The sequence below is a fragment of the Crinia signifera genome, chromosome 3 (assembly GCF_055691185.1).
Source record: "Crinia signifera chromosome 3, ASM5569118v1, whole genome shotgun sequence".
Taxonomy (NCBI): Eukaryota; Metazoa; Chordata; class Amphibia; order Anura; family Myobatrachidae; genus Crinia; species Crinia signifera.
Window position 1 is genome coordinate 13,536,804 of NC_139219.1, and position 12,591 is coordinate 13,549,394.

The 12,591-nt window shown below is 44.7% G+C and overlaps 1 protein-coding gene across 1 annotated transcript in view; it reads right to left on the reverse strand.

Moving 5' to 3' along the window:
• Positions 1-7,685: 7,685 nt before the first annotated feature.
• Positions 7,686-12,591, reverse strand: part of MSH2 (mutS homolog 2) — a 95,521-nt gene continuing 90,615 nt past the window's right edge. Inside the window, exons 15-16 of the mRNA XM_083175288.1 lie at positions 9,659-9,831; positions 7,686-7,993 (exon numbers count right to left, since the gene is read on the reverse strand). Of these exons, the coding sequence (XP_083031414.1) occupies positions 7,823-7,993; positions 9,659-9,831 (344 nt within the window). The 3' untranslated portion in view covers positions 7,686-7,822. The remainder of the gene's footprint in view (positions 7,994-9,658; positions 9,832-12,591) is intronic.

A 12,591-nucleotide genomic window follows, 5' to 3' on the forward strand; every position in this document is an offset into this window, starting at 1 on the left:
AGAATTGTATGTGACCTCCACTTGATATTAAACAGGTTGTCCTATCCTAAGCACTATGCTCACCCTCCAGTACCTGTATACCGGTGTACAATGTCTAGTGACAGGATGATTTGTATAGGGCACACTACTTCCATGCGGCTCGGGGTGTTCTAGAATAGCGTCTTCACTGTATGCGGTTAATAATGGGTTTAGCCCAGGGCTGGGCAATTGCGGCCCTCCAGATGTTGATGAACTACACATCCCAGCATGCCTTGCATCAGTTTCAGCATGGCCACATAGCAAAACTAATGCAAAGCATCCTGGGATGTGTAGTTCATCAACATCTGGAGGGCCGCAATTGCCCAGCCCTGGTTTAGCCGCTGCTTCAGCGACACAAGCCGACACCCGCCTCGCTGCACTCTCCACATTCTTCTGAGAAAACCGCTGCAACTCCAATAGCGGAGAAACACGTCAAGATACCGGTGTCCCTCTCCTGATTCCTCACTCAATATCCTGCTGCCACACTTTCACCGCTTCTGGTCATTCCATCACTGGCCATGAGAGTGCAGCGAGGCGGGTGTCGGCTTGTGACGCCGGAGCAACGGCTAAACCCATTATTAACAGCATACAGTGAAGCCGATGTTCTAGAACACCCAGAGCTGCATGTATTATCTATGATTTAACATTTATAATGCACTCTCGTTTCTACTATTTGAAAAATGACAGTAAGGTGCAGATTGGTTAGTACTTTATCGCTCAGTTTCACTTTAATAAATAGCTCCCTAACAATCAGTCCACATATTGCTGCGTCTGAGCATTGAGGAACAGCAGAGCTTGGTCACCCCCCAGCGAGACTTACGTCCTCCTATAAGTAAGGCAACATATTTATAAGGCCTCATTTCTTCCACTTTTTGAGCCAAAACATGTAGGTACTAAAAGCCCAACACCCATATAACCCAGACATGGAGAATCCGTATACATTATTGCTTTCTGAAGGATATTGAACAGAATACAAGCAGTAAATATTATACAGCGACCATACAATGTTTGCCCCCTTCATTACACACCAGTAGGTAAATATATACTGTACTTCTTGTAACTATGATTGGGCCTAATTCGGACCTGATTGCAGGGCAAATTTGTGGTCAAAATGGACAGAACCATGCTGCACTGCAGATGGGTCAGATGTAACATGTGCGGAGAGTAAAAGGGACATACACACTGGGCGATTTCAGCCCCGTTTCTAAACAATCTAGATCAGTGGTAGCCAACCCTAGCCCTGGAGAGCTACCAACAGTTCACATTTTCCAGACAACCTAGCTGCTGCACAGCTGCACTCATTAATCACTGACACATTTTAAGAGATACACAGATGGAGCTAATTAGCTCACTTGTGAGGAGACCTGCAAAACATGCACTGTTGGTAGCTCTCGAGGACTAGGGTTGGCTACCCCAGATCTAGATCATTTAGAAAAGAAGCACGGAACGCTTCGTGTGTATGTCCTGCAGCAATGCCGATCCGTGGGCCTGCATGTCGGCATCACCGGCTAGGTAAGCCAGTGCTTGCCCTGGCCTCCCCCAGATCGTGGGGCTTTGCCCATTATAAAAATAGGCAAGGCCCCGCTCAGCACAAAGCATCAGTGCGTGAAGCGGGTGTCCCGGAGTGTTTGTGTCGCAGCATGTCGCTCAGCCAAAGGCCAGGTAACACAGTGTGCACGGGGCTTTAGATTTGGGTGGGGTCAAACTGAAATTAAAATGACAGTGTAAGAATAAAGCGGTCAGTATTATGCCTGTAAAGAATCAAAATAACTCCCCCAAATCTAACGGAGCCTACACACGGAGAGATCTGCCGAGCTCAGCAAGAAAGCTCTGTCTGCTGACCTGTCAGGGTCAGTGTTCATTCTGCGTTCTCTACCAATGGGTTGTCAAAAATCAACCACATTTTTTTTTTTACAGGATTTATAATAATCTCGCATGACCCCTTAATATAAAGGAACAAAATGAAGACATTGATCATGTTCACCAGCTACCCCGGCTTTTTGGTTCCGTCTACTCATTAGCATCTTATTCTCCTTTTCCATCATTTTGGCAGATGCTGGACGTAATCTTCCATATCATATCATAATGACTTTTCTACCTCTTGCCCAGTGTGCACTTTATTGTTGCTAGTACAGGATGAGACCGTCTTCATTCCTGAGGAAATAGATCAGCTTTTTGTGCATCATCTACGGATCCCTTGTGTCCTTTTACGTGCGATGAGGTAGCCTCAGCCCAATTAAAAATGAACCTTACACAATAGCACAGGACAAATCGCAGGAGCTTGATAGCCAACGCATCATATCCAACTGCTGCCAGAGGCAAACGATGAGTCATTTCTATTGATGTCAATGGTTGTACACCTTCCGTGCACCTTCACGTTCTTGTTGGCTCCTAAACTCTAGATGCAGTTGTCCAACTGTGCAATGAAACTTAGTACAGAATAGCTGGGGAATCAAGAGGCCAGAATGAAATAAACCAGCATCCCTTCATTTTCTTGCTCTATAGCTGGGGTAGCCAACCCTGGTCCTCGAGAGCTACCAACAGTGCATGTTTTGCAGGTCTCCTCACAGAATCACAAGTGAGCTAATTAGCTCCATCTGTGTATCTTTTAAAATGTGTCAGTGATTAATGAGTGCAGCAGCTAGGTTGTCTGGAAAATACGAACTGTTGGTAGCTCTCGAGGGCTAGGGTTGGCTACCACTGCTCTATAGCATTCATTAGTTAGGTGTGGATTAACATATAGGGCGGTATTCAATGAGGCTGATTCGCCAGGTTTTTATGGCAATTTTGTGCTGTAAGGCGAATTTTTGACTAAAACGGTGAATCACCCTATTCAATGACCACATGGCAAATACATTTCAAGGTTTTTTTCACCATGATTCACCGAGTAGCAATCGCTATCTTTTTATGGTGAAGTGGAATGTGAACTTTTAAAATAAAGTGTTTTGTTTTTTACATTTGGTGTCAAAAAATCAGGAATTTTATTCTGAGGAGGGGCATGCTATTTTTATTCATGTGCAGTAAGCACATGAATATATATTTAATTTAAATTATTATTATTTTTTCACACAGAGCAGCCAGCAGGGGGCCGGAGCCGAGCCGCTCATTAGATATTCATATATTCACTGCACCCGATCATTACATATGCATGAGGGTGTAGTGAATATACCCGGACCCCTGCTGGCACCCCCGGGGGGCAGCCTGTGCTGCCTGGCACCCGGGGAGCCCACCTCTCCCCCACAAACGTTCTGGGGCAGGCAGGGAGACTTCCATCTCCCTGCCTGCCGCCGTCCTCGGGCTCCCTGCGGCATCGCCGCAGGAGTTAAAATTCGCCAGTCAGGGGCAGTGAGCCCCTGACTCGTTGAATACTGGAGCCGGCGAGGCTCCGGAACGCAGCGACGAATGTGCAGCGAATCCTAAACAGGATTCGCTGCACGTCGTCAGTATTCTCATTGAATACTGCCCATAGGCAATTTAATAAGATCAATAGTGGAGAAAAATACAGTTTCTCCCAGCACACTCAATATCAGTAAATAGATGTAAAAACTACATAGATATCTTGGTTACATATATTTGCAAATATATGAATAAGCTCCCAAGCCGTCATCAAAGCTTCTCTGTGTATCAGGGGTCCCTAGATGCAGAGTGCAGTACCCCAAAAGTCAGCATAAGCCAGAAATCTCAGAACAGCACAACAGTATGAGAACTAAAGCGTTAATCAATGTTAGTGCTAAGAAGCCAGATGTGGCATGGCTGCTTGCTGGTGCTTGTAGTTCAACCACAATACCTTTTAACTCTTTTTTCAACATTTTAAACAATAGCCTACCGCCCAGGGGTGCTGGGGACAGCTCCGGGCTTTAGCTCAAGCCAGGGTTGTCCTGGAGGGGGACCCCTTTATTGGGGGGTTCCCACTCCCCCTGGGACACGGCCACACCTGGCCAGCCAGGGTGGTCATGCTTTGGCTATGGCATGACATTTTTCTGAATATCCCTACAACTTGTGGCACTTCCCACTCTTTCCTTTCAGTAGGGAATACTGAGCAAAAATAATTAAGATGATGAAGGTGGATTGTGTGCTCTCCTACCACCATTTTGCCTGCAGACAACCAATTACAAACCACTGCAAGCCAAATTTATTTAATTTTTTTCTTCACCATGTTATCTACAGTTGTTGCAAATGCATTACATGAGGTGTAAGCCACCACAATTCAGCTGCGGGTTGGTTTTTGAGGTGCGATTTAGTGGCCTTGTTTGGGAAGCTTAGAAAAGTTGGCATTTCATGAAAAGAATGACTGTAATATACAAAAGCATCAGGGAGATCGCATTTCTCATCTTGCTGTGTTCAGAAGCGAAGCATATTAGACTAGCAGAAATTTCCTGGGTAAACAGCAAACAAGAGAATACACATAGCAGCTGTTCAGGACAGGACGGCGGCCTAGCAACGATTGGACAGCAGCACTCTCGGCTATCAATACATCCTGCAGAAAGCCTGCTTAGAAGGTACGCTCCACAAGGGAGAATAGCCCCTGTAAGTTAGGATCCCTCCTGTTGGGCGGTCATTCAGCACCCATTTATTTCATTAGAATCACAGAACATAACCGTGCAGTTTAACATCCATTACATGTGATATGCACTGATTCCTTGGTTACAGCAGCAAATACCAACATGGGGAACATCCATCCTGACCTTTGTGTCCACCATGGCAGATGATATCTCCAGCCGGTCGAGGTCTATCAATAGTGTCTCATGGGTTTTACAAGACCATGGGTTCTTAACTCCGGTCCTCAAGTACCACCACCAACAGCTCACACTTTTGTGAATCTAATCATGCACAGGTGAGTTAATCAATCTATCTTGGTAATTATCCCTAAAACAGGACCTGTTAGTAAAACTTGAGGTTTTAGTTTAGAACAGCGGTGGCCAAACCGGTCCTCGAGATCTACCAACGGTCCACATTTCCCAGATGACCTAGCTGCTGCACAGCTGTAGTCATTACTACATTCCCCAGATCACCTAGCTGGTGCACAGCTGTAGTCATTACCAACTGTCACATTTTCAAACCTGCTGCATTCATTCCTACTATAGATCCACAGGTTGCCTGAAAAACATGAACTGTTGGTAGATCTTGAGGACAGGTTTGGCCACCCCTGGTTTAGAACCTCTGACCGAGACCAAAGGGGACCTTGGTGTCTAAAGGGAGAACAGTGTGACATGTGCAGCATTATACAGCATAGTGAATGATCTAAAAGCCATTATATACTGGACGAGCTGTCAGTCCCTGACTTGGCAATGCTTTCTGTAGCACGTTGCCACAAACATTAAGTAACCACCCTGATGGTAACAATGCAAAAAGGCATCGCTACAGCACTTCCGACCATAGAGGAGATGCATGAAAAATTCTAAAGTGAAAGAGTAAATCTGTTGCCCACAGCAACCAACAAGCTTCTAGTTTTCATTTATTTTGCGTGTTCTAAGAAATGATAGAAGCTGATTGGATACTACGACCATATTCTTTTCCCTTTCGGTTCCAGCATCTCTACGGTTGTGAATAGAAGTTATGGAAACCTTCACATAAATAGAACATAATCAGCCTGAATAAAAGCTCTCGAACTGTAGGTAACCAGTAAAAGCCGCGCACGTGCAGTAGACGCAATACAGCGATTTAATTAGATTCTGCTGCACCATCGGCAGGTGTCTTGCTCAGGCATAAAGTGCTATTGGGGGGAACTGACTAATTCATACGCCAAATTATTGCATTGACTTGTCTGAACACTGGTGTTACCAGGACGTGCAGTCAGCTTATGCTCTTAGTGTCTATTGTTTCAACATGCTTCTGTGAATGAAGATTAATCAACGCAGCTGACAGTGGTGATTCCTGTCAGATGCAACGCCTGTAAGGAAATGCAATCGTAAGGAAAAACGCCTGAGAACCGGCCAAAAGTGAAACATTTGCGATAGAATTCTGCCGCTAATAACAGTAATATCCGTCACCCTGCGTGGTCAATAAAGATATATGCTCCCACGGTGCCGGGTTAGGACGAGAGACCATCCCATGGTTTACCGAATGAGCCCCAGTAGTGTTGGGAAAGTAAATGTTCAATTCTTTATTACCAGTATTCTATTATGAAAACGCACAGAAATAGAATCCCTGCATCTCGTTTGCACGCCTGTTCCTGCTTTAATCAGACATTTCAAAACATAACTTTCAGCTGTAGTGATATTTTGGATGCCAAGTGATCGTCAAAATAGGTGTGAAGGGGCCAAGCAAACATTGGACCTGTAATGTTTACCTTATATAGGAAATATAATCTTTTACAAACACATTTATTTGAATTTATATAACAAATGTGAGCGGCGCTGGCATTTTCAGCAGATATTTTGCACATCTCTCAGAGGAATTGGCATTCAAATTAGTTATTATATTAAATGAGTAAAACAATCAAACCATAGACAATAATCACATGTATAACCTCGCCAATAAAATGTGAAAACTGAAAAGCTTTTGTGAACTACCTGGAGGGGCATTAGGGCTTGCTGTAGATATGCGCCCGAAAAAAAGGAAGGAAACAGGGTGTAGGGAGTGCCTTGCCCAGAATTACACACTGCATCACACTGGAAGAGAAAAAAAAAACATTGCCCCCCCTTCCCAATGAAAAAAAATATAAACCCTATAATAAACTGTCCCCATTATCTTGCAAGACCCACCAACTGCCAAACATTATGGTGGAATGGACGTCTTGGACATTCATGGTTCTTTTCTTTCTTCCTTTCTCTCTCCCGGTCCATCACCACCCTTTTTCTTCTCTCCATCTTCTTTTCCTCTATATGAGTTCTATATTTGATAAATATTATGTCGAAAAGTTTTGTAAACATTTACAGAAGTCCTTCAGAGACTTAATTTACCAAAGCAAAATTTTATTAACTAGGACCCAAATGATATATTCAATTAACTGAGAATTGGAAAACACTGTAGTGACAATTTAGTTTATGAAATATCTTTATTGTACATCTAAAAGTCCAAAATTTATTCTTTGTAACCATACTATTGTTATTAAATGAAGATAAGAAAATGTAAGCAAACGACTTTACTATTGTACTTTGACATTCTTGCGTGTAAATTCTCCTCTTTTTGCAATAAAAACATTCTTGAAAAAAAAAAAAATGGTCCCAGTCAGACTTGGACCAACACTGGGTCCAAGACTGCCCACCAAGTCTTTGTGCCAGAGTTAGCGGCACTGCCCCCTAACCAGCCTGCACCCATTCCACCTGTCAACCAAGCTCTCCTGTTACATCACATGTAACAGTCTCAGCCAATAAGCATCAACCTGATTCTTACTGGCTACTGCTGGGTTGGCTGAAAAGCTTTGCCTACCAGGCTGCCATCCCGCTGGGTAAAAGCCACCCTCATGGTCTTCATTTATTTTTTAACGATGGAAATAATGTTGCTGTAACACAATCAAACCATCTCCCCCCCAGTGTTGCTGTAAAACATTTCTCCATCAGCGCTGCAGAGATCTTCCTAAATGTTGTTTTTAAAGCAAGAGAAAGTTGAAAAAGAAAAAACGATGCAGATCTTTTCAATTAAGGCGCTCCGTTAATTACAGCAGTTCCGTGCCTGGCAATAGCTTGAGTTTGTTTGGAGATGAAATGATAAACCAGACAAATACAAAAAAAAATACCTTTTATTCCTTTCTACAGAAGATCTACAAAGCATTTCCAGATTTGTTGCAGTATTACAAACAGCTGAGAGAAGAGCCGGAGATGGCGCTCACCCTCCCCGGAATATGCACCTCTCCGGCTGCGGATCAGGAGGACGCCTTTGTGCGAGAAATAACTTCATTGACAAAACTATTATTCTTCGCTAGAACGGAGGCTTTGAACTGATTCAGTTTAAGCTTTATGTCTCCCTCAGACATTTCGGAAAGTGGCAGAGCTTTCACTTTGGAAAGAAACTCCTGGATTATCTTCTCACCTTCCTGTAAGAGAGAGAATCGCTCTTTCATCAGACAATATGACCCGTTTCCTATTTAAATGTGTGAAAAGGGTATTCACAAGTACTGTGACTGCAATACAGCTTTCTGCAAAAGGCACGCTAAACATATAATAGTGGTGGAATAAACAGTACTCGAGGTTCTCGTCATTAATTGCGGAGTTTACACACTGAAATGCTAATTAATGGATCCGACATTTCACATTCAGGTGACCTGTTTTGCACACAGGAACCGGACCTGAGAACATGCTGTGAGTGCTCAAATGCTACAGGACCGATCTGTATGCCATGTGATTTTAAGGCTCAACAAAGACCATTCAGGAGCTTTATAGGAAAACAGGTGACCTGCGTTTCAGAATGGTAACTTGACAATCGGCCATTAAACCCTATGGAATGGAATGTAGCTGTATTTGCAGAGGATGTTCTCTGTACTGTATGTTTATACACACCTGTTCTGCCAACGCCCATGATCAACACTACGCCCATTCTGTATGTGCCATGCGGCTTACCAAAATATAGACTTCCCTTTCTAAACCATGCATGCGGTGATTCTCATAGACCTAATCTCAAACTAAGCACAATCCAAATTCCCCCCAGGTCTTCAGCCCCTTATACATCCATGTCTGGAATCAATATTTTGACTCCCAGTGCGGTCTCATCTTTAGCCCAACACAGTCTCTCTTTAGAGTGAGACCAGGGATCCCTGATTAGGCAGTGACCGTAGGTAATCTGTGCACAACAGACTCAGATGAGTCAGGGAAACCATGCATTACGGGGGGGAAGAACTATACAGTGTCAATCTTTATTGTGCGATAACGCAATCACCATGAACACTTCTGATTTTTCTAAGTGTTTACATTCTGTACACAACTCTATGGGGGTAGGGTGGGGGGGGGGGTTGTATTCAATCAGTGTGGATATTTCCCAAAAGGGGAAATATCTGCACTCGCTTATTCCATGGTGCAGTTACCTGTAATCAGATCTGACTTTTTTTTAAAGTCGGATCTGTGTTTTCGGAAACTGCGGTGGATTGTCGAATTCACAGCCGGTTTCAGACAATCTGCAGCGGATTCAGACAATTTGTGGACTTTCCGACACTCGATCCATTAAATACAGACTACAGACTGCCGATGTTCTGACGATCCGACAAAAAACTTCTGGGATTCTAACAGTCAGAATCCCAGATTAAATACACCCCCCCCCCTCCCCCTCCCGCGTGGTATACCACTAAAGGTCGACAGGCCGAACAAACAGTAGGTTAACAGTCAAAGGTCATCATGGGGGTTTTTCACCGACAGGCGACATATCACGCCCTAACATACAGTAGGTTGTGGAGGGAGAATACAATAGTGTGCTGAGTGTAGCAAGGCACCGAGCCCGAAGCATGGCAATGTCCATGTCAACGGTGTCGACATTCGGGACAATGTCGTGAAAAACCCATGGCAACTTCGTCCCTTAATTGACCTAATGCTTGTGTCAACCTTTTGATCCTGTCTACCTAAGCCATGTCAAACTTTTCCACCTGTCAACCGAAGGCCTGTCAACCTTAAGCAGTCGACTCCATGCATGTCGACCTCAGCTTGGTCTACATTATGATCCACCCCCCTCCTTTACACTTGTAGCAGCAGGCCCAGAGTTAAAGACTACAAACCTCCTTCTCTTTGTAACGCCTTTTGCAGGCCGGTTCCTCCTCATCATCCGACTGCGTTCCAATAAACTGGAATTCTTCTAACTCCAGAGCTTTCGCTTTGGCGGCTTCAATCACGTGTTTCGGGAAGTTCGCCAGCTCTGCCACATGAATCCCGAAACTCTGGTCGCAGACACCTTGAAGAGAATTACAAATTAGCATTTGTCGAAAGTCGAAAAAAAAAATTGAGTCAAATCTAGAAAAGGATGAGTCAAATCTAGAAAAGGATAACGTAGCACAAAACACAGACTGCTGACTCCGTATATAAATCACTAGAAAACGTTGCTTCATATCCCCCCATTTAATAGGTGGCACCAGATAGATTTCCCAATCCAGTCAGAACTCACAGGAGTATAATATCAGCATGCCTTCATAGGTCACCAATGAAAAGTTTCCTCATCAAATCGGTTGTCAGACAAGGTCAAAGTGTACAAAAGGTAGACATGGTTTTGCCGAGTCAATTTGTAGATTTGATAATATGGACCAACTTATTAGTGTAGCGCTTCTCTTGCCACGCTTCACGCAACGTTCCCAACCCATGTGTCCATATAGATCAGGAATGGGGCCCTCCAGCTGTTGTCGAACTACACATCCCAGGATGCCCTGCAACAGTTTTGCTATTTGGTCATGCAAAATCTGTTGCAGGGCATGCTGGGATGTGTAGTTCATCAACAGCTGGAGGGTCAAAGGTTCCCCCCATCCCTGATATGGATGGTAAAGTATGACTGCAGGATCTGTAGGGAGCTCTGTTGAGGCCACTTCGCTATAAAAGTATAGGTACATGTAGTCAAGATCTAGTCAGATCGCCGGGGTTCTCAGCAGAGAACACTGGTCAACACGGATCTCTCCGTACACATCGCTAGTCCACAGCAAGTGTTTCAGCAATGTGTGCTGAGCGATCTGTGCTTACCGACAGTTACCTTAAATGCCCCTCAATCTCTACCTTAAAATGTTAATCATTCGAAATGCATCTACATGGCGTATTGGGGCTAAATGTATAAGAAAGCATCGTCACATAAGCTGCTCAAATTCTAATTAAAAACATAAGGGATTTGTGATCACGCATTTTTTGTTTATTTTACTTTTAATAAACAAGGAGTCTCAATGTTTGATCTTAGCTTGTGCTCCGCACTGTCTAACACCGTAGCGGAGTACTGCGAGAACTCAATTACCAGCAGTTCCTAAAACAAACAGATCAATGAACACGGCAGCGGCACGTCTTTCCTTTTATCGTCAGTGGACTGCTTAAAGCCAGTGAAATGAAAGGGAGAGAAGTCAGAACGTAATGTACAGAGAACCAAACAGTCCGGCTGATAGTCTACTGAGCATTGCTGCTGTAACCTCAATATATCTGTACTGTCCAGGTGAGGGCGCAAAATCAAGTAAGCAGATTGCAGTATTGCCCAGGAAGCTCAAGGGGGATCGGCTGTGATTTTAGTTGCCCTTCTTTGTACTGTCTAATGTATTGATATCCTCCTGGAGATATGGCCTCCAGAATTGGGCACAGTATTCTATATGAGGTCGTACCAATGACCTATAGAGAACTAGACAAAGTATTCTAGATGAGGCCGCACCAGTGACCTATACAGAGCTGGGCACAGTATCTAGATGAGGAGGTACCAATGACCTATACAGAACTGGGCACAGTATCTAGATGAGGCCGCACCAGTGACCTATACAGAACTGGGCACAGTATCTAGATGAGGCCGCACCGTGACCTATACAGAACTGGACACAGTATCTAGATGAGGCCGCACCAGTGACCTATACAGAACTGGACACAGTATCTAGATGAGGCCGCACCAGTGACCTATACAGAACTGGGCACAGTATCTAGATGAGGCCGCACCAGTGACCTATACAGAACTGGGCACAGTATCTAGATGAGGCCGCACCAGTGACCCATACAGAACTGGACACAGTATCTAGATGAGGCCGTACCAATGACCTATACAGAACTGGGCACAGTATCTAGATGAGGCTGCACCAGTGACCCATACAGAACTGGACACAGTATCTAGATGAGGCCGTACCAATGACCTATACAGAACTGGACACAGTATCTAGATGAGGCCGTACCAATGACCTATACAGAACCGGACACAGTATCTAGATGAGGCCGCACCAGTGACCTACAGTATACAGAACTAGGCGCAGTATCTAGATGAGGCCGTACCAGTGACCTTTGCAGAACTGGGCACAGTATCTAGATGAGGCCGCACCAGTGACCTATACAGAACTAGACACAGTATCTAGATGAGGCCGCAACAGTGACCTATACAGACCTGGGCACAGTATCTAGATGCGGCCGCACCAGTGACCTATACAGAACTGAGCACAGTATCTAGATGCGGCCGCACCAGTGACCTATACAGAACTGGGCACAGTATTCTAGATGAGGCCGCACCAGTGACCTATACAGAACTGGGCACAGTATCTAGATGAGGCCGCACCAGTGACCTATACAGAACTGGGCACAGTATTCTAGATGAGGTTGTACCAGTGACCTATACAGAACTGGGCACAGTATCTAAATGAGGCCGTACCAGTGACCTATACAGAACTGGGCACAGTATCTAGATGAGGCCGCACCAGTGACCTATACAGAACCGGACACAGTATCTAGATGAGGCCGCACCAGTGACCTATACAGAACTGGGAACAGTATTGTAGATGAGGCCGTACCAGTGACCTATACAGAACTGGGCACAGTATCTAGATGAGGCCGTACCAGTGACCTATACAGAACTGGGCACAGTATCTAGATGAGGCCGCACCAGTGACCTATACAGAACTGGGCACAGTATCTAGATGAGGCCGCACCAGTGACCTATACAGAACTGGGCTCAGTATCTAGATGAGGCCGCACCAGTGACCTATACAGAACTGGGCACAGT